The 22,392-nt window shown below is 60.7% G+C and overlaps 1 protein-coding gene across 2 annotated transcripts in view; it reads right to left on the bottom strand.

Annotated features, from left to right (window-relative positions):
• Nucleotides 1-22,392, bottom strand: part of CACNA2D2 (calcium voltage-gated channel auxiliary subunit alpha2delta 2) — a 201,057-nt gene that overhangs the window by 11,056 nt on the left and 167,609 nt on the right. For both annotated transcript variants that reach the window (XM_059823569.1, XM_059823570.1), the window contains exons 4-20: nucleotides 22,285-22,329; nucleotides 14,342-14,480; nucleotides 10,411-10,542; nucleotides 10,069-10,126; nucleotides 7,838-7,888; nucleotides 7,574-7,673; nucleotides 6,564-6,722; nucleotides 5,949-6,056; nucleotides 5,135-5,213; nucleotides 4,882-4,931; nucleotides 3,776-3,865; nucleotides 3,402-3,470; nucleotides 2,885-2,959; nucleotides 2,345-2,419; nucleotides 2,100-2,171; nucleotides 1,713-1,784; nucleotides 1,474-1,535 (exon numbers count right to left, since the gene is read on the bottom strand). In XM_059823569.1, coding sequence (XP_059679552.1) covers nucleotides 1,474-1,535; nucleotides 1,713-1,784; nucleotides 2,100-2,171; nucleotides 2,345-2,419; nucleotides 2,885-2,959; nucleotides 3,402-3,470; nucleotides 3,776-3,865; nucleotides 4,882-4,931; nucleotides 5,135-5,213; nucleotides 5,949-6,056; nucleotides 6,564-6,722; nucleotides 7,574-7,673; nucleotides 7,838-7,888; nucleotides 10,069-10,126; nucleotides 10,411-10,542; nucleotides 14,342-14,480; nucleotides 22,285-22,329 — 1,436 coding nt within the window. The remainder of the gene's footprint in view (nucleotides 1-1,473; nucleotides 1,536-1,712; nucleotides 1,785-2,099; nucleotides 2,172-2,344; nucleotides 2,420-2,884; nucleotides 2,960-3,401; nucleotides 3,471-3,775; nucleotides 3,866-4,881; nucleotides 4,932-5,134; nucleotides 5,214-5,948; nucleotides 6,057-6,563; nucleotides 6,723-7,573; nucleotides 7,674-7,837; nucleotides 7,889-10,068; nucleotides 10,127-10,410; nucleotides 10,543-14,341; nucleotides 14,481-22,284; nucleotides 22,330-22,392) is intronic.

The following is a 22,392-nucleotide window of genomic DNA, read 5'->3' as shown; positions in this document are numbered from 1 at the left end:
GTGGAAGAGGGACACGACACCCCTGTAAAGGAGGAAGGCAGGAAGAGACACAGCCCTTGAAAGAAGGGACAAAACCTTCCCAGCGAGGAGAGACCGAAGACAACCATTACAGAGGCACCGGCTACTGGTGAGCCAGGAAGGAGAGGGATCCACCAGCCAGGGGTCTGGCACGCAGGGTGCAGGGTGGGTGCGGGAAAGGAGGTGGCAGGAGGTGGTGCCAGGGCTGCTGAACCCACAGGACACACTGCCGGAGGGAGCTGGGCTCCTGGGTGCCGGTTGCAGCGGCTGGTGGCCTTCGGTGACGGTGTTCGTGCCAGGTGCTGCCCGGGATAGGCGAGCACCGGCGGGTGAGGGCCACATTCCTGACTCTCGTCGGCTGTCACACCTGCACCTGAGCCACCAGGACCTGGACTTGGTCCCCAAGCCATCCCTCCAGCTAGTCCTGTCTGCACCTGGCAGCATGGACTGGGCACCCCAGCAAGAATGGCAGAGGTGGTGGCACCCGAAAAAGCATGGTAGAAGTGGTGGCACACCAGCATAGAGGGCAGAGGTGGTGGCACCCCAAACCACAGGTAGCAAGAGGAGCGTGGTGACTTTTTTCTGTTCAGTGCTGGTGGCACCCTGTACTGACGGTGTCCCAGGGAAGCCCAGGGAACATCCCTGCCATGGTGTGGAGACATGGGAGCACAGGGTCCCCAGCAGCACCTTTCGCCCTACAGATCAACCTGCAGCCCCAGCCACAGCTGTGTCATCGTCCCCTCCTTGACAGTGCTGATTGGCTCCGGAGGTGTGCCACCGTGGGGGACAGGACTGGGGCTGCGCAGGGGGGACACCTGGCAGCGCTGGGAGGTGGCTCTGACCCTTGCCAGCCCCTCCCGAGCTGGTTGGTGAGGAAGAGGAGGGTACACTGGGCGGCAGGGGGACCACGTGGCTCCTCACAGGACGAAGGCAGCATGAGTTGGATAGCACGGACATGACGATGCCGGGGTCTTTTTTACACACCTGGTGGTCCAAACTGGTGCAAACTGGGTGATAAATGCAGGCGGGAGCTTTGCTCTCCTCTGCCTCTGAAGCTGCTGCCTGTGCTGCAGGGTGAGTGCACGTCACTGCCACCCACCCCGGAGCAGGCAGAGACGTGGGGAGCCCCCGGCTGTGCAGGCAGGCGGTGGCAGGGGTGTCCCTTGTCCGGCACCTTGCACACCAGCCCTGCAGCGCCTGTCCCCTGAGGCCTGGGGACCGTGGCCCGCCTCAGCAGTGCCGAATAGCATCAGGCAGCACTTTTGGGAGTGCCCTCTAGAGCACCACTGGCTGGGTGCAATGATGTGATGGCACGTTTGCCACCCCGCAGCCCATGGGACACGTTCCTGGTGGCCTCGGGGACCTCCTGAGCTGCAAGCACAAGACCGCAGCCCTGTGCTGGTGCAGGTCTGGGCGATGCCGGGCGAGTGCGGGTGTGCTGGCGGCACCGCTCACCTGTAGTTGGTGCTTTTGATGGGGGCCCACGTGTAGGTCCTGAACACCTCGTCGATGTATTGCTGTGGGTCAGAGAGAGCCAGTCAGGCCTCCGTGGTGCCAGGAACCTGGGGGCACGGTGACACGGGACCCCGGCTTCAAGCCCAGGGCCGGACACAGCCCCTGACTCCCCACTGCCTGGGCTGGGTGCTCAGCACGGCGGTAGTTTTGACCGTGACCCCCTTCCCCTGTAGTGTTACCTCGTCCAGGGACTTGATGAGGGTCTTGATGAACCTCTGCCCGTCGTTCCCATCAATCATGCTTCTCCGGATCTGGGGGACACGGAGGAGGCAACTGAGGGCCACAGAGCCCAGCCACATGCCCGTGGGCACCCACTCCAGGGGGGTGGCACTGGGGACCCGCGGGGTGCAGGGGCGAGGGGAGAGCAGTCTGGGGGCAGCACTCATCATGCTGGCACCCAGGGGACAGTGACCCAGCTCCTGTCCCCGCCGTGGCCCCACGGGAGCTGTGCTGGGGCCCTGAGGATGAGGCATTCCCCAGGGCAGGCTGGAGGGCTGAGTGCCCTTTGCAACTACAGATTGGGGGGGCCAGCCTGTACCCCAAAAGCTGCCCTCTGGTCTGCCCACCTCCTCCTTGTTCTCGTCCTCCAGCTCAGCATCCAGAAAGTCCAGGGTCACTGGCTCACGGAAATTGATGATCTGCAGGCAGAAAGGGAGAGCCAGGAAAGGGCTCAGGGCTCCCGCAGCTGCCGCCAAGTCCAGACAAACTCATCACAATTCCCGCAATTAGCTCCTAACGACCCCGGGAAGCTCCATGTCCCACAGGGCTTGGCTAACCCCCGCTGCTGCCACCCCGACGGGTCCCTCCTCACCTGGGGCTGCAGGTTGGGGTGCAGCAGGACGTAGCCGTTCAGGTCGATGGCGAAGACGTAACCATTTGCCCCCAGCTGCGGGAGGACAGGAGGAGGGATGAGGCCAGCCAGGCGGCTCTGCAGTGTGCCGCACCACTGTGATAACCCTCACGTCTGCAGGCAAAGCTCGCCCCATGCCACCCCTGGGGATCAGCCTTTTCTGGCCATCTATTTCTATTCTCAGGCCGACAGCATCTCTCACCCCAGCTCTGGATTTTGCCCGCTGCCCCTTTCCCGAGGCTGATAAGGTTTATTCCCCTTTGACCCTGCAAGGGTTTCCACGCTGCTCTGGGTCCCAGAGCATCACCCAGCTCTGATCCCTGCCTGCCTGCCCGCCCCGGTCCCTGCCTGCAATCATGGCTTCTGCACCCTGCTACCGCCAGCGCTGCTGAAGGTGCTACGGGGTGCTGGCGGGGGCAGCTTGGGGCTCCCAGCAGCAGGCTCCTACACCGGGCTCGGGCAGCGCAGAGCAGGGACAGAGGGGAAGGGGCCCCCACGCACATTGTATCGCGGCGTCAGCCTCTTGATGTCGTTGAGAGCCACGTCAATCCCCATCACGCCCAGGATGAGCTGGTTCTGGAAGGAAGCGCAGGGATGGAGGTGGGTGGGAGCCAGACTGTCACTTGCCACCGCCAGCACAGGGACAGGGAAACAGGGGGATGGACCTCTTCTCCCTCCGGGGACATGTGGGCCAGATCTGGACACCGCAGGGGCACAGGGTGGGATGTGCCAGCCCCTCAGCAGCCCTCCATGGGACACTGCACCCCCCAGGGACTTGCAGCTGCCAGCTGTCCCCATTGAACCGGGAGAGATATCCAAGGCCATCTCAGGTCCCAGGGATGGCAGTCACCCCTGGTCTCATGCCAGGGAGGGGGTACAGAGCAGGCAGGACCCCAGGGGTGCCAGTGCCCCCCCCCTTCAGCCATGCACCCAGTATGGGGCACCCTCCCCACCTTGCTGTGGCCCCACACCCAGGGGTCCCGGTGCAGCCAGGGCAGTGGCAGCCACAGTCTCCTACCTTCCTGTCACTGCTGTCCTCCGTCAGGTTGAACACCGGCAGCGTGCCTGTCACCACCAGGCCCAGCCCCTGCACAAGCACAGAAGGGTGTCCCATGGCCCCTCGCCGGCCCTGGGACCCAGAACCGGGGGTGGGCAGCAGAAGGAGGGTTACCCCCCTGGCAAGGGAGATGGTGGCATGTGCTGTGCAGGACCCTGGGGCTGGTGTCCCCACCTGCACTCTGGGGCTGTGTGGGACCCCGGGGCTGGGGGTCTCCACCTGCACCCTGGGGCTGTGCGCAACCCCGGGGCCAGTGTCCCCACCTAGCCCCAGGGCTGTGCAGGACCCCGGGGCTGGTGTCCCCACTCACACCCCGGGGCTGGGGGGGTCCTTACCAGGGCATCCTGGTAGACGTTTGTCCACTGAACCTGCTTGGCTCGGTTCCCAGCCAGGACCATGGGTCTGCCCAGCACGTCCAGGTACTCCTGCAGTGACACAGGGCAGGGGAAAGCACAACGTGGGATCCAGATGCCTCCCTGCTCCAACCTGGTGACACCCCTGTCCTCACACACGCCCCACGGATTATTAACAGGGTGCTTAGTGCTGGTCCCCAGCTGCAGGCTGAGCTAGGGGAGGGGGCTTGGCAGCTACCAAACCCAAGGGTAAAGGCTCCAGCTGGGAACTGAATGGGCCTGTTGAGACGCAAACATGGTGCTGCTTGCCATCAGCAGTGCGGGGCAGAGCAGGGGCTCCCCAGGCAGCCCTAGCCAGAGCCCCCCACGGCTCCCAGCCATCCCTGGGGCTGGGCTTGCTCCATCACGCCTGGACCACCTCTGGACCACGTCGCTGTTGTCTCCCTGGCTGCCACAGCCAGCTTTTTGGGATCTTCTCCCAGGGCAGGTTTCCCTTATCCTGGCTCACCTTGCCAAGGCAGACCTCTGGGCGGGGGGCAGCCCCTATGCCACGATGCCAGCCCTGCCCCGAGGGGCTGCCCCGCTTGGGGACCCCCATCACCTGCCCACCATGGCACCTCATGTGCATCCAATAAAGAAAAGGGGCAGAAAAGGGGCAGGGAGATGGGGTGTGGGGCAGACATGCTTGGCTCTGCTGGGGCTGGCCCTGCCTGCACTTGCTCCCCGCCTGCGCTCGCTCCCTCCCTGCCTGTGCTCGCTCCCTCCCTGCCTGCCTGCGCTCGGCTCCGCTCTGTGCTGATTAACGCCTGATGTTTCATAATTAGTCACTCAAAAGGCGGCAGGTCCATGGGGAGCTGCAGAAGATGAATTACTTATTTCAATAGCACGAGGCCTGGCTGAGGGCTCGGCTCGGCTCCCTGGCTCGCTGCCGTGCTCGCAGCCAGCCTTTGGGTTCTCTGCAGCGGGGCTGGGGCTGCCTGAGCGCACCCCCAGGCAGGGCACCCCTGGGGGGACAGCTCTGCCTGCGGCTGGCAGACGGGCTGCGCTGCCTGCCTGCCGGCACCCTACCTGCTGGCACCCTGCCGTACCTGCGTGTTGATGCGGATGGCACCGATGGAGGGGATTTCGAAGTAGTAACCTTGGAAAAGAAAGAGAAAGGCAGCTGGAGAGCTGGCTGTCTGCCTGTCCGTCAGCCTGGCTGTCCTGCTGTCCAGTCCAGGGTTGCAGCCAGCGCCTTGCCAGCAGTGGCACACACTGGAGCACGAGTGCCAGCCCCCGTGCGAGGGGTGAGCCCAGCATCCTGCAGCCCCCCCGTGCCCACTGGGTGCCAGCCCCGCTCACCTTTGTTGGCGCAGGCCATCCACTGCAGCGGGGTCACGTCATAGTTGTGCTGCCCGACGGAGAAGGTGAAGACCCGCACCTGTGTCAGAGCGTGGTGGTGAGGACTGTCCACCGGGCACCTTGGTCTTCCACACTCAGGTGCTCCCGGCTGACGGCAACCTCCCTGGGGACAGTGTGGCATCGCCCTCTGCCACGCAGACCGTGCTGCCCGCAGCCAAGCGCAGGAAGGCAGAAGGCGGCTCCTGCAAATGCTGTCTGTGCTGGCAGGCAGGGAGTCCCTCTCTCCCTGCCTGGAGCCGGCCAGTCCTGTCCCACATTGGCCAAAGCCACCTACTCCCGCAGAACCAGAGGTCCTTGCGCTGGGGCATCGCTGCACAGGGAGGGGTCTGTGCTCTCCGAGGGTCCTGCATGGCCCAGGATCCCCCCACCCTACAGTCCTCCAGGTCCTGGGGAGCTGGGTGGTGATAGGGACCCTCCTGCCTGTGAGCAGTCCTGTGCCCCATGCCTGGGGTGTGCTCCTCCCAGGGCAGGCTCTTGGGGGGGGCCCGCCAGCCCCATCCTCCCCCCGGCAGCCTGTGGGGCGCCTGGCCCTGTGCCTCCCGCATGCCAAGGTGGGAGCCAGCTATAAACGGCACCGGTGCATCATCCGCCCCATTACCAGGGCAGTGGCTTGACGCAGCAGTAGGCTATCAGGGAGAGAGGATGGCGACATTGCCCGCGGCAAATGAGGTGGAAGCCGGCAATGGAGCTGCAGCAGCCGTTTCCCTCCCCGGCAAGCGGCCCCAGCCCAGCACATGGCCCCACAGCCTCTCACCGTCTTATTGGGCCAGTTGTACTTCTCAAAGACATCCTGCACCCGGTCCTCGCCACCGTCCGTGAACATCATGATCATCTTGTTGCAGTTGGCACGCGTGATGTTGGACTGCAGGGCAGAGAGATGGCACCTGAGGCCAGATGCGGAGCGAGCGGCACCGGGCGTGGGGCTGTATGCGGCCGGGAGGGCTGGTCTCTGACCCATCTCTTTTCCCAGCCTATTTCTCTGGGGTGAGACTGGCCGGGGTGAACGGGTAGGAGGAGGGACGCTGTCTGCTTGGAAATGATGTTGTGGCTATTGCTGCTCAGCATCTAATAGCACCATTCATCTTTATTTTGCCTCTGGCACGGTGTCTGGCTGGATCCAGTCCCCTCCGCTCAGCCCTGCTAACTTTTAATAACCCAGAGGGGCAGTGGCTCCAGCAAAACCTTGGCTACAGCGTGCCGGGTGGTGGGATGTCTCCCCCGGCATTGCAAAGGGGGACAAGGAGCCCTCTGCACGCTGAAGCCCCAGAAGCGGGGCAGCAGCCGGGTGCTCAGAGCTCTCCCATCTCCCCCAGCACCCATGGGTGCACTCTGCTGCCTCCCCCAGCCCGCAGCCCGGCCCCCAGCTCACATTTTGCAGCTGGTCGAAGGCGTACTCAAAGCCAGCCTTGTAGTCGGTCGTGCCCTTGGCCACCATCCCCTGCACGTCCTCCTTGAAGACCTTCTTGTTCCGGATGTTGGCCTGCACCAGATGCTTGAAGCACGACACCGGCTTTGCCTTCTCATTGAACTGGGAGGCGAAAGGGAGGGGAGCGCATTGCAGAAAGGGGACGGGGATGCAAAGGCAGCCCCCAACGGGCACAAACCACCCACCACGCTCAGCTCCCATGGGCAAGAGGTGGCTGGAGTATGCCGTGTCCCGTGTCCCATGTCCCGAGGATGTCTGATGCAGCGACTGGGGCTTAGCCTGGGACAAATCCAGCACTGAGCCGCCCGATGCAGGTGCCAGCAGTGGATGCTGCCAGCGCAGGGCTTGCCTGCACCCTCGCTTCTGCAGGACCCCCCAGGCTCGTGCAAACAGGCGTGCCGTGCTGTGCTGTGCCGTGCCGGCAGTGGGAGCAGGTGCTGCCTCTCACTTATGGCTTCATTTGCTGGCAATAGGGCCCATTCATTAGGGGAGCAGCGATCCAGCTAACAGAACTGGGCCAGACACGTTAATTAGCGCCAGCGTGCTTGCAGCCAGACAGGGGAGGGCCAGCAGAGGCTGGATGCCCAGCGATGCACAGATGCGGTGGCACGGCCACTGTTCTGCGTGAGGTCACGGGCTGGTGACATCGCCATGAGGGGCATGATGTCACTGGCTGGTGACAGGCAGGAGGTGGCTGGTTGGGATCGCCCCAGGAGCATCTCTGCCAAACACCCCGTGGTGGGGGCAGCTTTCATTTGTCACCACGTACAGCCGAGCCCCGAGCAGCCATTTCCTTGCTTATGTGCAGGTGGGTGGTTAAGAAGAAAAAAAAATGGCTTTTCTTGTTCTGCAGAGCCCCTGGCCAGGTGGGTCTGGGGGCAAAGGGCTCCCCCGGTGGGGAGCAGGGAGCTGCCTGGGGGGCACAGCCCTGCCGCCTGCCCCACAGCACTCACCGAGGCCACATTGACGTAGTCATCGTCCGAGAGGGTGTCCAGCATCTCATAGACAGAGGTCTTCATCAGCTTGAGGGTGAGGCCGCTCACGCTGCCGCTCCTGGCAGAAGAGAAGGGTGCTGGGGCCTTGGCAGCGAGGGGGCACGGGGCTCCCGGCCAGCGCTGTCCCACGCAGCTCCCCTGGGGCCACTGGCGGGACAGTGGCACCCCAGGGAGCTGTGCCACCGTCCTGGCCTGGCTCATGGCCCCCACCCATGTACTCACACATCCACGATGATGACCATGTCCTTCGGGGAGGAGGCGCCTTGGATGTACCTGCGGGGCGCAGAGGGGCATCAGGGGGGTCAATTCATTTTTGGGGGGACCCCGACCCTGCTGGGTGCAGCCCAGGAACAAAGCTCTGCCAGGGCACGGGCAGCTGGAGAGCCGTGTCGAGAGCATCCGTGCCGGCTGCAGTGTCCCCGCGGTGAGGAGCAGGGACAAGGCGTTAATGGGCGAGCAGAGGCAAGGATGCGGCACAGCACAGCACGGCACGGCAGACCGCCAGCGACCCGCCACTTGGTACCGTATCAGCCTAATGAGCTCTAAATGCTAAACTCTTCCATCATCACAGGCCCTTTTCTGCGTGCTGATTATGCTGACACGCACATCCATATTAAGATGCTATTTACCCCCCTGGTAGTTTCAAAGGCCAGGCTGATTAGGTTATTTTTAGCTACGAGGAGGAAAAATAATACTACTACGTAAATCCTCGCCCCTGAAAACAATTAGGGAACCCTTCCTCGCCCCTCGAAGCACCCAGTCCTGCTCCTGGCCCTTCTGTGCCATCCTGCATGGGACAGAGCCAGTGCGGTGCTGAGCACCCGTCCTGGCAATGGTGAGGCACAGCCCAGCCTCTTCGTCCCACCATGTGGGGCCTGATCCTGCCATGGCTGAAGTCCAAGGGGGCCTCATTGTTGGCTTGATCAGGATCAGGCCTGATGTGAATTAATTAGTGTGTTATTAGTATTAATTACTCACCACTGCTGGGGAGGACTGGGGAAGGGGCAGGCTCTGATTGCTAATCCCAGGTCCTGATGTCCCCTAATTACAAGTGATTACCCGGGCGGGATGTGGGACGTGGGATGCTGGCAGGTGGGGCCCTCCTGTCGTGGGTGCTGTGTCCCCCCAACACCCCCCCGTTCATGCGGGAGTGCAGGATGGGCAGGCAGCTGCCCGTGGGCTTCTTGCTGGCTGGCGGGGGCCGGGGGGCTTGGTGCCCACCCCACTCCCCGGGGCTGGGCTGCTGGCACGGCATGGAGCCCAACTAAGATGCTGCCCGTAATGGGTTGTGGCAGCACATCCATCTCTGGCTGCCCCGCTCAGATGAATACCCCGGGCTCCGCCGGAGAAGGCTGTGCTTAATAGTGTCATTCATCAAGGGAGGGGAAGGCAGGCGAGCGGTGCTGGTGGCCCTGCCGAGGCTGCAGGCAGGACCGTGGCCCCTGCCGTGCCCGGCAGCCGAGCGGTGAGGGCTGTGTGCCACACAAGGGCAGGAGAGGACCCCAAAGGGGTGTCCCCGGGGGTGTGCTGCCCCCCAGCACGAAGGGTGCTGCTGCTCCTCCGGGGCTGGGTGGGCAACTGCGTGGCCAGCCTGGCTAGTGGGCAGGCAGCTGGGCTAGCTGGGCTCGGTAGCCCCCATACACATCAGCAGCCCCCTCGAAACAGCCTGCCAGTCCCCCCTCTGCCAATAACCTGCATAGACGCCCCGGCGGAGAACGGTTAATAATTAATGTGGAGCAATCAAAGACAATTAACCACAGTAGCAGGGCCATTAATTTTCTGACAAGGAGAGGGGGCAGCTCCGGGCACAAGCAGGGGAATGGGCAGGGGGTGCTCCCCCGGGGTACAGGGCTCCCCGGGGACGTGCTGGAGACCTGTGCCTGCTTTCCTCTCCATGCCCACATTTTGAGGCAGCAGCTGTGGGCAGGATGGGGCCACAGCTCCCCCAGTCCTGTGGGCAACATGATAATTAGAGCTGCCAAGCCCGTACCTCTACCTGGGCTAAGGGGAAGCGATTCAATCCCACCTCACTCGGTGTGCAGCTAAATGGCCGCTTGCAGCTATCGCTTAACCGCAGCCTGGCGCTGCCGGCCCGTTTCTTTCTCCGTCCTCCTGGCTCATGGTTTCCAAGAGCTGGTTGTTTTCCAGTTTGGATGGGAATGCTGGCTGCGACTGAGCACTGGCAGCCACGGCTGGGGGGGCGCACAGAGCGAGGGGCAGCTCTCCACGCTTGATCTGTATCCAAGGATTTATCTCTCCATCCCGCTCTGCCTTCCCGGGAAGAGGGGAGGGGAGTGGGAGCCGAGAGCCGCAGATCGGATGCCCCTGCCCGTGTTACGGTGTCTGTTTGCCAGTGACAACCATGTGTGAAATGAAAAGGGGAGGGAGCTGGCTGCTCTCGTCTGGGAAGGGCCGGTGAAGACACCCCCCCTCCCCACCCGGCACCCCCTTACCAGGGCCGCCTGCGCACATCGTAGAGGTCGATCTTATTGGGGGCTCTCCACGGGGTGGCTGCGGGGGGAAGGCAGGCAGTGAGCGAGGCGGGGCTGTCCCGGGGTGGGGGACAGGGAGACGCAGGGGACGAGGCAGAGGGATGCCCACAGGCGAGGAAGCGGCCGGCTCTGAGGGGAGCTCACACCAACAGGCTTTGGCACGGTATGGTTACATCTGCCAGGCGGTCCCCAGGGCTGGCACTGGCAGATGCTCACCCACATCTCACGGTGCGATGGGCCGGTGCTGCCCTTGGCCAGCACCCCCCGCCCCGCCACCACCCTCTCCTGCCCCTCGCCACGCACCGGGGTAGTAGCGGGTGACACCGGTGGCACTGCCGAACACCTGCCAGAGCAGGGAGGGATCCTCCTTCCGGTTCTCGATGAAGACGTCTTCCAGTGCCTGCGTCCAGTTCAGCTCGTTGAGGATGACGGTGGCTGTGGAAGACAGAGCCGGGGGCAGGCGGGTGGGTGTGGGGGAGCAGCGGAGCCTGGGATGGGCTAGGGCGATGACAGGGACCACAGTGTCCCCGTGATGTTGGCAGGGAGGGAGAGGTGGTGTATCCCCTCTGCCCCTTCCCATGGAGGAGCCCACAGGGGCTGTCCCTCGGGCCCCTCGCTCCCACAGGGCTCTAGCATCAGCCTGCTGTCCCTTGTCCCCAGAGACCAGAGCCACCCTCCAGGGCTCCCCCAAGTGCTCACTGTCCCCATTCCCTGGCTCTGGGGCAGGGACAGCCACCGTTGGAGACAGCCGGCTTGCCATGTCACCCTATTCCCGGCAAAACACCCTGCTCCTCCTGCCACCGTGCCAGCCCCGCTCCCCGGGGACAGCCACCAGCTGGGAAACCAAGGGGCTGTGTCCCGGCGGGGCCGTGCAGAGCCTCCCGGGCCCCGCTCTGCATTCCCGCTGGCCCCCGCACCTGATGCAAAAGCAATTAAGATGCCGGCAAACAGTGGTTTTAAATTATTCAGCTATTAAAGCAAAAGATAAGCTGCCGGCAGCCTCAGCCTGTGATTAATCAAGGGGGGGCTGGCAGAGCACAGGGGGGCCGGCATGACGCGGCAGGTATGGGGCTGGCCTGCCTCAGGGACAGCGGGACCTTCCAGCGCTCACAGGGCCCTTCGGGGCACCCCAAACACTGTGGGTGTCCCGAGCGCTGGACAGACATGGGGAGCCCCCCAGCATCCCCCGGCAGCCCGTGCTGGGCCATCCCAGGACCGTGGCACGGAGGAGCCAGCCGTGCCGCTGCGGGCAGGAGCGGGCAGCTGTCAGCACCCCGAGGCCAGGCACTGCTCCCTCCTGGGGGACCCTCATTGAATTTTTGGGGTGCAAGAGCTCTCAGGCGTGGCCCCTCTCCTCGGCATTGGGTAGAACGACGAGTGCGGTGCTGCAGGGGAGCCGGCGTGCATTTGAGGAGTATATTTAGCTCTCCTAAGGCTTCCCCCCACACTTGTCCCTCCTCGAAACACCCGTGCAAGCCTTTGCCATGGCCCCGAGGTGCTGGTGGGACATGGGCAGGTTTTACCCAGGATGAATCCTGGATCATTCCATCCCAGCACCACTGCTGAAGAAGACTTCTTCCTGCAGGCAGCTGTGCCTTCAAACAGTGATTTACTCTGTCTGTATCTCCCCAGCCATTTCTCAGCACCGTGCCTGCACACAGTGCTGTTATCTGGGCACTTAGGGTGATTTCTTGTTTGGGTCTGTCACAGGACATGGTTTTTCCTGGGAGAAGGGGCTGCCAGCAGGCTGCTAGGCTCCTGCCTGCTGGGAGCTGCCCCGGGCAGCACTGCCGGCCCTGGCCAGGCACCGTGCTGGGCACCGACACGTCCCCGACAGCCTCGGCAGTGCCTGCACCCCCAGCCCTTCGGGGCCCCTCAGCCACACCAGGCTTGTGCCAAATGCAGCCCCTATACCCTCCCTGCACACAAACACAGCCCCTATATCATCCCTGAGCACAAATGGAGCCCCTATATCCTCCCTGTGAACAAACACAGCCCCTATACCACCCCTGCACATGAACACAGCCCCTATAACCATCCCTGCACATCACTGCAGTCCCTATACCATCCTTGCATGTGAACACAGCCCCTATACCCTCCCTGCACACAAACACAGCCCCTATACTCCCCTCGTGCGCAGAGCGATGAGCTCTTGCTCATCGGATGGGAGGCTGGGTCCATGGTCAGGATGGCTCCTGTCCCCCTCAGTCGAGGCCAGAGCTGCCAGCCCCCCGGTGACATCCCCTGTCCTCGTTTCCATCTCGTCCCTGTCCCCATCGGGGTGAGCCCAGCCCCGCCCCGCCAGCGAGTGATTGCAGATTTAATTAAAAACGGCACAGTAAATAAAACACATATAGGATGTAATTTGTGTGTGTAGCGAGGGGTGACGGCGGAGGGCGTCTCCACAGTGGTTCAATTAGTGTGCCAGGCAGCGATAGTGCCTCTCTGCTGGGTCCCGCCAGGGAGACACTCCCCGCCCGTGGCTCTGCGGAGACCGGCCACGCTCACTGATGTCCCCAGCAGGACAGGGCACACGGGCAGCCCTGTGCCCACACCCCAAACCGGCTTTCTGGGGTGCAGCAGCTGAGCACCCTGCCCGGCACCCCAGCTTTTTGGAGCACCCTGGTGTGGCTGGGCACGGTCTGATCCCTGTGCCCATGCACCGCTGTGCCCATGGCTGCGGCCCCTTTCCCCACCTGGGACCCCCCACTGCCCTGTCCCCTCTCCAGCATCCCTCTTTGAGTGGCTGCGAGCGCCCGGAGCACGTTAATCTCCAATTTGCTCTCATCCCACAGCCAAGCAGGGTGATTTATGTGGCCATGGCAGGGCATCAGCTGCGGTGTCGGCCGGTGAGCAGGGGTGAGGAGTAATGAATATTTCATCCCACGCAGCCCACTCCGCTCGCCCGCCCCCCGCTCGCATGATGTGCTTCATTAGCTGCCTGGCCTGCGCTAGCTGGGTAATAAAACTAATTGCAAATTTCTAATCCGCTGCCGCCGCCATGGTGAAATCGTCGCACTGATGCGACTCCGAGCACAGCCGTGCTGGTAACGAGCCTGTGTACCGGGAAAGCGCTGCTCAGGACAGGAACGTGAGCTCAGCCCCCGTCACTGTCGTGACCACCTGGGAGCCGTCAGCAAGTGCCACCGAGACAAGAGGGTGCGGGGATAGTGGTGCCCTCAGTGGTGCAGGGAGACGAGGGGTGCCCCCGCAACAGCAGGGTCTGGGGCTGGGTGCAGGATGCGGCCCAGGGGTGCTGGAGGATGATCTCCAGCTGGGAGCGGTCCCCAGCTTGGTGCAGAGCAGCCACTAGAGGGAAATGGAGACCGACTGTCACCATGTGCCACCGCGGCAGGGCGAGGTAGGAGAGAGCTCTGGAAGCTCAGAGACTGTGTCACCTCCTGGAGGGGACTGAAAGCTGGTGTGGCTCGTCCTATCCCATCCATCCGTCCGTCCATCCATCTATCCCTCCCTGCCCGCTTCCGGGCTGGCCCACCGACCCGAGCCCCCTTTCTGGAGCAGCCCAGACCCTCTGGCAGCCACAGGGGCACGGCCATGGGGCCGAAACCTCCTGCATGCTCCCGCAGCGGGGGCTGCTCCGGGGTGGCATCACGCTGTTCCACAATCGCCCTCGCTGCCTTGTGCAGGATTCCAGCTGCTGACCCTCCGTTTTCATAACCTCAGCCCCAGGCAGCCCGAAGCCAGTGAGGAAGCATCCCTGCTTCGCCCTCTCCCGCCGCCCAGCCCCGTCTCGCTCCCTTCTACGAGCAGGGAGTTGCTGTCTCTGTAATTGCTCCTGCACAGAGCTGCTCTGTCCCTCTGATCGTCTCCAGCTCCCACTTTGAACATCCTTGAGCTTTGCTGAGCTCTTCTCCAGGGAGGATCACAGCCGTGTGGGCGCACCTGAGCTTCACCCTGTGCCTTAATTACCATTTCCCCTTTGCTCTCCATCCCTTCCTAATAATCCCTCACCCCTGATTTGCCTCTTTGGCCCGTACTAAGATCTCAAGGGTCCCTGGGGAGGGACACGTTGTCAGCTCTGTCCTGACACGGTCACTCTGCCTCTGCTCAGTGCCCACCTGGCTGGGACCCTGCCTGCTCCGGCACCGAGACCCAGCCGCAGCACCCCAGGGTGACGGTCCCTGGGGCTGTGGCACCCTGAGCAGGAGAGGTGGAGGCTGAGCCTGGCCTGGCAGCGCAGAGCGGAGCGGAGCGGGTGAGGAGGGGCACTCACAGCCTTTGTAGATGTCCGTGGGGATCTGCACGGCAGCGTACGAATAGTTAACCTTGGTCTTGAAGTTGGTGTCGTCGGTGAACTCCAGCTTCAAGGAGTTGGACTTCTCCCTCTCGATCTCTTCTCCATCGGGATCATCCTGGGGAAGGAGCAGAGCACACAGGGTCACCCAGGGGTGCCAGCTCTGGACAGACGCCAGGAATGCTGCCGCCCAAAGCCTATTACCAAATGTCTCCCCTGCAGAGACTGGCAATGCTGGCTCCTGTGCTGGATTTGGCCCGCAGCCCGTGCCAGCGGTGACGGCACAGGGGAGCGGGTGCCGGGAGCGGGTGGGCACTAAGGCGAGCACCAGTTACCCTTGCCTCTCTGGCTTCGGTAGCACGGCAGGTATTAAATCAGACAAAAAAACCCCCCAAACCAAAAAAAAAGCCTTGAAAATCAATTAGCAGCAAAAGGCAACTATCAAAGAACAAATTAAAACGGAGTGCAGCTTAGCGCTCTGTCAATAAGCAATGCAAACAATATTTAATTATGGTGGAGAGACGGCAAATTCCCCACTGCCGGCACTGGAACGTGCTCCCTCGCCTTCCCAGCCCTCCTCTCCCTTGCTGGGGCCCTGCTGCCAGTACAGCACGGGGTGGTGGGGGTGTTTGTGTGTAAAACCCCCTCCAGCAAGGCAGGGCTGGGCTGAGCTGGTGCAGGCAGGGGGACAGGATCAGAGCCGAGGTGCAGGACCACAGGGGGAAGTGGGACGAAGGGAGTTGCTTCCCTACAGAGCTGGGGAAATCGCCTTCGCCATCCCACCGGGAACAAAGAAACCCAGGAGAAGGTGCTGGCTCCAGGCTGCCGTGTCCCTGCCAGGAGCCCAGCAGCTGGGGAAGGCTGTTTGCAGCCGGCTGTGAGATCCTCGGGGTCGGGAGGAGGATGAGGATGCTGCAGCATCCCCGGAGCTACATCCCCGCTGAAGAGAGGCTGAGCACAGAGCTGCCTGCCCTATCCGCACGCAAGGACAGGCAACACAGGGGCAGGGACATGCCAAGCCCGAGCTGGGGTGTAGGACGGCTCCGGCCGCCTTCCCATGGCCCTGGCTGCAGGAGCGAAAGGGGCAGGGGGTTGTGGGAGAACAGGAGCGGATCTGGTTGTTGAGCCGCTCGGCGAGGGAGCGAATTCCCCTCGAGAAGCAGCTCCATGCCTCTCCCTTTGTGCCTCCACCCAAGTGAAGTGCCTGTCTTGGAGCCCGTGTAAGGCCGTCTGATTGCAGTAGCAGAGATCAGCCCTGGAGAAAGGACAGCGGACGTGACTGGAAGCACGAGCAGCTCTAGGCAGGGCTCGTGCGGTGCCGGGCTCATGCGGTGCCGTGCTGGGGACAGCTGCCTGGAGAGATGCCCCACAACGTCCCGTGGCAAAGTACCCCGGCGCCAGTGGGGACAAGGGGTAGGGGACGGTCCCATCCTGCTGTCCTCGATGGCCCAGAGTGAGCAGCTCTCCCACCGGCCAGGCTCCTCTCGACAAAACCCAGGGGACAAAAGATCTGAATTTCTCATGGGAAAGGCCATATATTTAAAAGAAAATAACGTGTTTGGGAAATAAACTACAAAGCTCGTTTAACACCCACCCTGGCCTCCTCCCCGTTTCCCCTCTGCAGACAACACGGAGAGATGCCACCTCCCCTGCGCCAGCTCCGGTCGGCCATCGAGGCAGTGACATTCCCCTGACATTGCGAGGGGTGGCCAAACCATTCGCCACAGCTCGGGAGAATAACAGGATTGATATGCGAGTTTTGGGCTTTAATTCCAGCCGACGGATTGCGAGTGTAAACAGGCCACCGGGCCGACCCTGGCGCTGGGGCTCCAACCATCCAGAAAGATGCTGAACCCAATTACAGCCGCAGCAGCCAAGCGGGAGGCAGGCAAGGACTGTCCCCACCTCCCCTGAGCCACATCGCCGAGATCAAAATCCAGATTACGCTCTCAACTTCACATAAATCCGGAGAAAAGGTGCAAACCTGACTGCCAGACCCCCTGCAAAGCCACGATGCCGCAGCAGAGAGCCATGGCCTATCCAGAGAGCGGATCCGGCCCCAAGCCTGCCATCAGTGTGGGGCTCAGGTCTCTGGGGGAAAGCAGCTGCACACACAATCGTTCGCCCCCACCAACCTCTCCGAGCATCAGACTGGGATTTAGAGGCACCTGCTGAAAACAGGCTTTAGGCGGGATAAAGCCATGGCCCCGAGGGCACCTGCAGCACCAATACCTCTGCTTTGACACTAAACCCTTTTTTTCCTGAGCCCAGCAAAGTCCTGGTGACACATCCCTGTCCCTCCCCAGCTCACATCAGTGGGGCACCCTGCCCAGGTCCAGCCCATCTGCTGCCCCCGCCACTGCCGGCAGCCGGGAAAATCCAACCCTATTTCCCCTCACTGGCATGGTCATTCCCCACTTCGCTGGAGCTGGAACTACTGTATATAATCACCGCTCCTCTGTTTATCATTATTCCGTTATATCACCCACTTCTGAGGGGCTAATTTGTATTCTGCCAGGTTCGGCGCTGTCTGGCTGCTCTCATTCATGTAGCTGTAGAGAGGCATATGTATAGATCTCGGAGACAAATATACAGCTATCTATACGTAGGACACTTCATGCATCACTGACACCTATACAGCAAACAGACCCGCAGAAAGAGCTGATGTTATCCAAGCTATGTTTATTCTTTATCCATAAATCTACCAACCTCAACCAAGTTACTCCTGTTTAAGCCAGGCTGAATTTGGCCCCTGAAATGGGGTTATTTCCACCTGGATGAAGGCAGGCAAAGCCCTCACCAGCTCAGGTAGGGATGGGAGCATCTCGGTGCTAGGCTGGGGCTACAGGGAGCCACCTTGGGTAGGCCGGAGGAAGAAATTCTGCATTAAATTTATATTAGATCAAAGGAGAAGATGATTCAAGTTCTCCTGGATTTACACTGGTTTAACTGCAAGCATCTCAGCAGGCCCCCAGCCAGATTTGCAGCATTTCTCATCATTACATTTCAAAAGAACTTGGAAACATCTATTTATCTGTTACAATATGTACAGCGTAACACAAATAGATGCTACAGTTTGAATATATTATTTGCTACACACCATTAGAAATCGACTCCATGGCAATATATCAATATTATACGTATTTATTGCTTCAGCAAGAAGTCATCACACACCAAGAGCGTTTGCCATCTTCAGTGCTTTAGCAGCTGGGTTGCCAGTCACAACGTTTTCTCCCTTTGAATTTCCCAAAATGACGGACAGGGGGCAAAACCCAGAGGTGCCCCAACACCCAGTGAGCACCAGTGGCACCATCCAACAGCTTTACTGGAGGCTGCCACGCTCTCGGCAAGTACTCGCCCTCCATCACATCCCGGCTGGTGCTGGCTGAGGAGAGCCAGCCTGCCCACGGGCACAAGGACTATTCAGGGGTCCCCACCAGTGATGGGGTTTGGAGCTGCGGATCGAGCCGGGGACGTGACCTGGCGCAGCAGTGATGCCTTGGCCAGGCAGCTCCCGTGGATGCAGACACCCCCGTTCATCGCTCATCTCCATGGGAACGAGCCATCACAGCTAATGATGACTGCTCAAATGGCAGCGCCGATGACAAACGCAGGGCTGATATGGCTGGCGGCACAGGCGGCTGCTCCGGGATGCCAGCTGGGGTCTCGCAGCTCCGGACACGCCAGGCAGCCGCGGTCTTCCCCTGCGGTGCTCCTCCTGGTACCCTCGGCACCAGCAGAGCTCCTACGAGCCACATGACCCCAACAGCATCCCTGCATCCCATGTCCTGCCGCCTCACATGCTCAATCAAGACTGTATCTCACCGAGATCCCAACACATCCTTCTAAATTTCCCAGGGGCACCCATCCATGTTAAATCCGGAAAAGCCATCGAAATATTCATATCAACATGCTGTGATTACTACTAATAATGAATATAAATGGGATGTGCGGCTCAATTCACCTGCAAGCCTCAAAGCCTTTGCAAAGATGGGGGGGTTCATTGCTGTCCTCTGCAGGTGAGGGGAAACGAGTCCCAGGGCACGGGACCATTTGCCCACGGTCACGCGAGAAGCCGCGGAGAAGAGTGGTGACAGCACATACTCCTCCGCCTCCCGGGGCTCTGGGGGGGGGTGGTGGTGGGGCTGCACCTTGCTGCCTGGCAAAGCCCCCGACTGTGCCCGCACAACACCCACCGGCAGCATCGCCTTGCGGTGGCACCGGGGGACTCCTTGGCAGAAATGTTGCGTTGTTATTAGAAAAATGCCATTTTTTTTGCAAGAAACAGCCAGTTCTCAGATCTGAACAGAACGCGTCCCCGCTCTCCCTGCGCAACCTGTCCTGGGGGAAACTGCTCCCACCTTCTGAGACAGAAAGATTTAGAAACCATCCAAACAAAGCACCTCACACCATTTGGGGAGTCCAAGGAAATGTCAAATCCCCCTTTTTTTTCCCAAATTCAGAATGATTTTTTTCCCCTTAACCTCAAACCCACCGCAGCCCTGCACTAGCTCTTGGGGCAAGCCGGGCAGGCTGAGCCCATGCCTGGGGCTGTGGTCCTGCCCTCCACTCCCCGCAGCAAGCTCCAAGGCACATGGCTGAGAAACTCCAAGCCCATGCAAAAGGGCCTTTCTCCTTCTTAAACATCTCAGCTTTCCCTGAAATGCAGCAATTTAATGCCAGGGAGGGAGACGGTGTGTTCTCCAGCCACGTTCCTGCTTTTATAGCAGCCCAGGTTATAAATAACAATCAGCCTCTCCCGCCAGCCTGCTCCCCTATCCCCCTTCGCTTTTTTTAATCTTTGCCAAAGGTACTGTTTAGAGATCTTTCTAGACCATTTATTTTTAAATTACCAGCCAGAGGAGAGAAGAAGGAAAAAAAAAAAAAAAAGAAAAAAGGCAAAAGAAAGAAACTTCTGCGGCTGATAGCTTATCGGGAGGAAATCCAAATGTCACATTAGTTGAGAAAGTTGGAAGATTAAATTTTCCAACACCCTTCATCTGCCGCTGACATTTAGGGGCTTTTTTTTCCCTCCTCCCTCTCCTTGCCGCATCTCCCGAGCGGGGTGAGCAGCGAGCGGGCAGCCCCAGCCTGCGGCCGGCACCGGTGCCGCGCTCTCCCCTGCCTCCCCGGAGGCTGCAGAGGCTGGTGCACAGCCTCCCACCCCCGGCCCCTTCGCTCTCACCCCTCCCCAGGGACCTGGAGCAGGCGGGTGGGTGCCGGAGGGCTGACCTTGGGGCGAGGAGTACCTTCATGGAGCTGTGCTGCTTTCCACCAGAGACCGGCACATCCCAGGGGATTTTGGCCTCAGTTGTGACTTCAGCATCATCCCCTGTCATAAACACAGTACTGAAGATGGAAAATCACTTTATTTCTGTGTTGTTCTGCCTGTGATACCCAACCGAGAGTGTCTGCTGATTTGAGCACGTCTCCCCGGATAAACCCCATAGCCCTTGCTAGCAGGGAAAGGTGAAAACTTTGCTTCTGCAAATATTTTGGGAGCCTTGGGGACCCCCAGGAAAATTTTCTGACGTTCCCGTTTGTTAAAAACCACTTGGAAATCCAAAATCTGTTTTTAGGAAGATAGTGGAGCTGAGGTGCAAGCAAAATGAATAGGAAGCTCATTTCTTTCTCGCTGTAGTTAAAGCCGATGTAAGGCTTGTGAATAAGCCCCAGTTACGTTGAATAGGCATTGTCCATCAGAACTAACTCCATTTCAGCTAGATCCTGCTCAATTTAAATATAAAAATTGAAGCTAAATAAAGAAAAGACAGAAAGAGCGCTATTTAGTTCCATTCAGACCTTTGGGTATCATCTCCCTCTTTTTTTATTTCAGCATCACCTTCTTTTCTCTCCATTATTTTTGCTGGAATTAAATTTGCTGGGATTTCACTGGGAAACAGCAACAGCATTGATAGGGAAGCGCCCTCCCTGCCAACCCCACAAACCTTGGCAAGAGGACACCTCCGATTTTACTTGATAATTCCCCACAGGACAGCTGAAATCAGTGTGGCTGATGAAGGATTTGCAGGGCTGTTCCTCCCTAATGACACGTCACTACCCTTGGGGAAGGGTTGGGGACCGGGGAGCTGAGCCCTACGGTCCCCTGGGACACCGTGCCACGCCGCGGTGCGCAGTTTCTCCCCGGTGCCCTGCATGCCAGGAGGGCTTGGTGGGCACAGCTCCAAGGTCGAGATGCCTACTGTTTCCTAATCCTGCCTAATGCAAGCGGGGATGCTCTCCTCGCTTACAGAAATGGCTAATCTCAAAGCTAACAGCCAGGAGCTGCCACGTCAGATCGCCACTGCTGACACCAGCTGGGTGTGGGCAGCTGGGACCCGTCAGGGTAACACCGGGCATGGGGACATTGAGCTCGCATGTCCCCTGCCCCGTGGCAGTGACGCCAAAAGCTCTGCCTGGCCTGACGGATGCATCAGTCCTGCTCCTCGGCCCCCCGGGCAGAGAGCTGCCCTGCTCCCCGGGCTGTCTCCTCCAGCCTCAACCGCCAGCCAGTTTTTCCTCTGCTTCTATCCAAAATCTGCTTTAATGCATTTTAAGCCCATTAGCTCTGTCCTCTCCGGAGCGGCCGTGGAGAGCAGGATCCTCCCCTCCCTCCTTCAGCAGCTTCCCCCAGGCTGGGGATGGACAGCAGACATCCTCTGCTCCGAATGAGCAGGACCCTGAGCAGGGAGACCTGCCGGGGAAAGCAAGTGCCCTCCCCTTCCGTCACAGCATCTGCCCGACTGCTCCATCCCACCTCCCAGACTCTCCGTGGCTCAAGCTTCCCCTGCCAAGGAGCCCTCCTGCTGTCACCGCCTGGGGACAGTGGCACTGGTGATTTGACAGTAACTCTGCTTTGAAGGCATCCATCCTCTGCGCCAGCCTGCCCCCAGCTCTGCTCTGGGGCATCACCTCTGGGGTGAGAGCAGAGCGGGAGCTCAGTGCAGGGCATGTTGCCCGAGCTAGTGGGACCCCATCAAGCCCGGATCCTCCCCTCCCCTTTACACCGGGCCTTCTGAAGGCTCGCGGGGTCACCTGAGTGTTATTTTCAGACGAGGCCGTGTGGTTTGCAAACGGTTTGCTGCCAATGCCACGTGCTGCTGCTCCTGCCCTCCCACTGCGGTACAGTCCCCTGATGGCACATCTGCTGCCGGCTCTGCCTTGGGGCAAGGACTGGTCCTGGGGCACCGGCACTGGCTGGGGCTGCCCTCAAGCCCCCACCCCGCTCTGCTCGGGGCTCCCGGCCAGCTCCGAGGACACCACGATGCACCCACTCCCCAGCGGCACTGAGCAAAGAGCATCACCGGCCCAGCGAGCCCCTGTTTCAGAAGGATCCCATGGCATGGCACAACATAGGACCCGGGTGACCCGTCAACTGCCAGCAAAGTGGGGGGCCGTGGGGCAGCAGCCACTGCCGGCAGAGCTCCCTGTGCCTGTGGCGCTGCACCTGAGTGCCATCACCGTCACCGCACGGAGGAGCTGGCAAATGCCAGCCCCCTCGGGAGCACTAGGAGAGCAGAGCTGTCGGGTCTGTATTTAAAGCACTGATTGCCAGAAATCACAGGACGGCTGTGCCAGGAAGGGGGGCAGAGAATTACATTCAGTCTGTAATTAAAGGTTTACTCTTCATTTGAATTTCAGATGCCAGCTTTAATTTTAGAGACTTTTGCAGGCAGTGGAGCGACCTGCCCACCTGCCTGCTGTGGGGCCCAGCGCCGGCGGACAGATGCCACCATGACTTGGCTGGGGGGGACACGGCTGCACACCGGGCACTCGCTGTCCACCCCAGAGTCTTTTTACACCAGCTGTAATGAATGCTGTGCCATGCCCCCCCGCTATGGTGCTGGGACAGCCCTGGCAAGGGGCTCAGTGCTGGGCCAGGGTGGTGACTGTGGTGGCAGTGCAGCCGGGACGGTACTCACATATTCAGTGTCGGCCTTGGAGTCATAGTACTCAATGTCTTCCTCCTGCAGAGAAAAGGGAGAGCTGAGTTAGTGCTGGGCAGGGACAGGGATGGCAAAGGCGTCCCC

The sequence above is a fragment of the Gavia stellata genome, chromosome 12 (genome assembly GCF_030936135.1).
Source record: "Gavia stellata isolate bGavSte3 chromosome 12, bGavSte3.hap2, whole genome shotgun sequence".
Lineage (NCBI taxonomy): Eukaryota > Metazoa > Chordata > Aves > Gaviiformes > Gaviidae > Gavia > Gavia stellata.
This window is presented reverse-complemented; position numbering and strand designations above follow the sequence as displayed.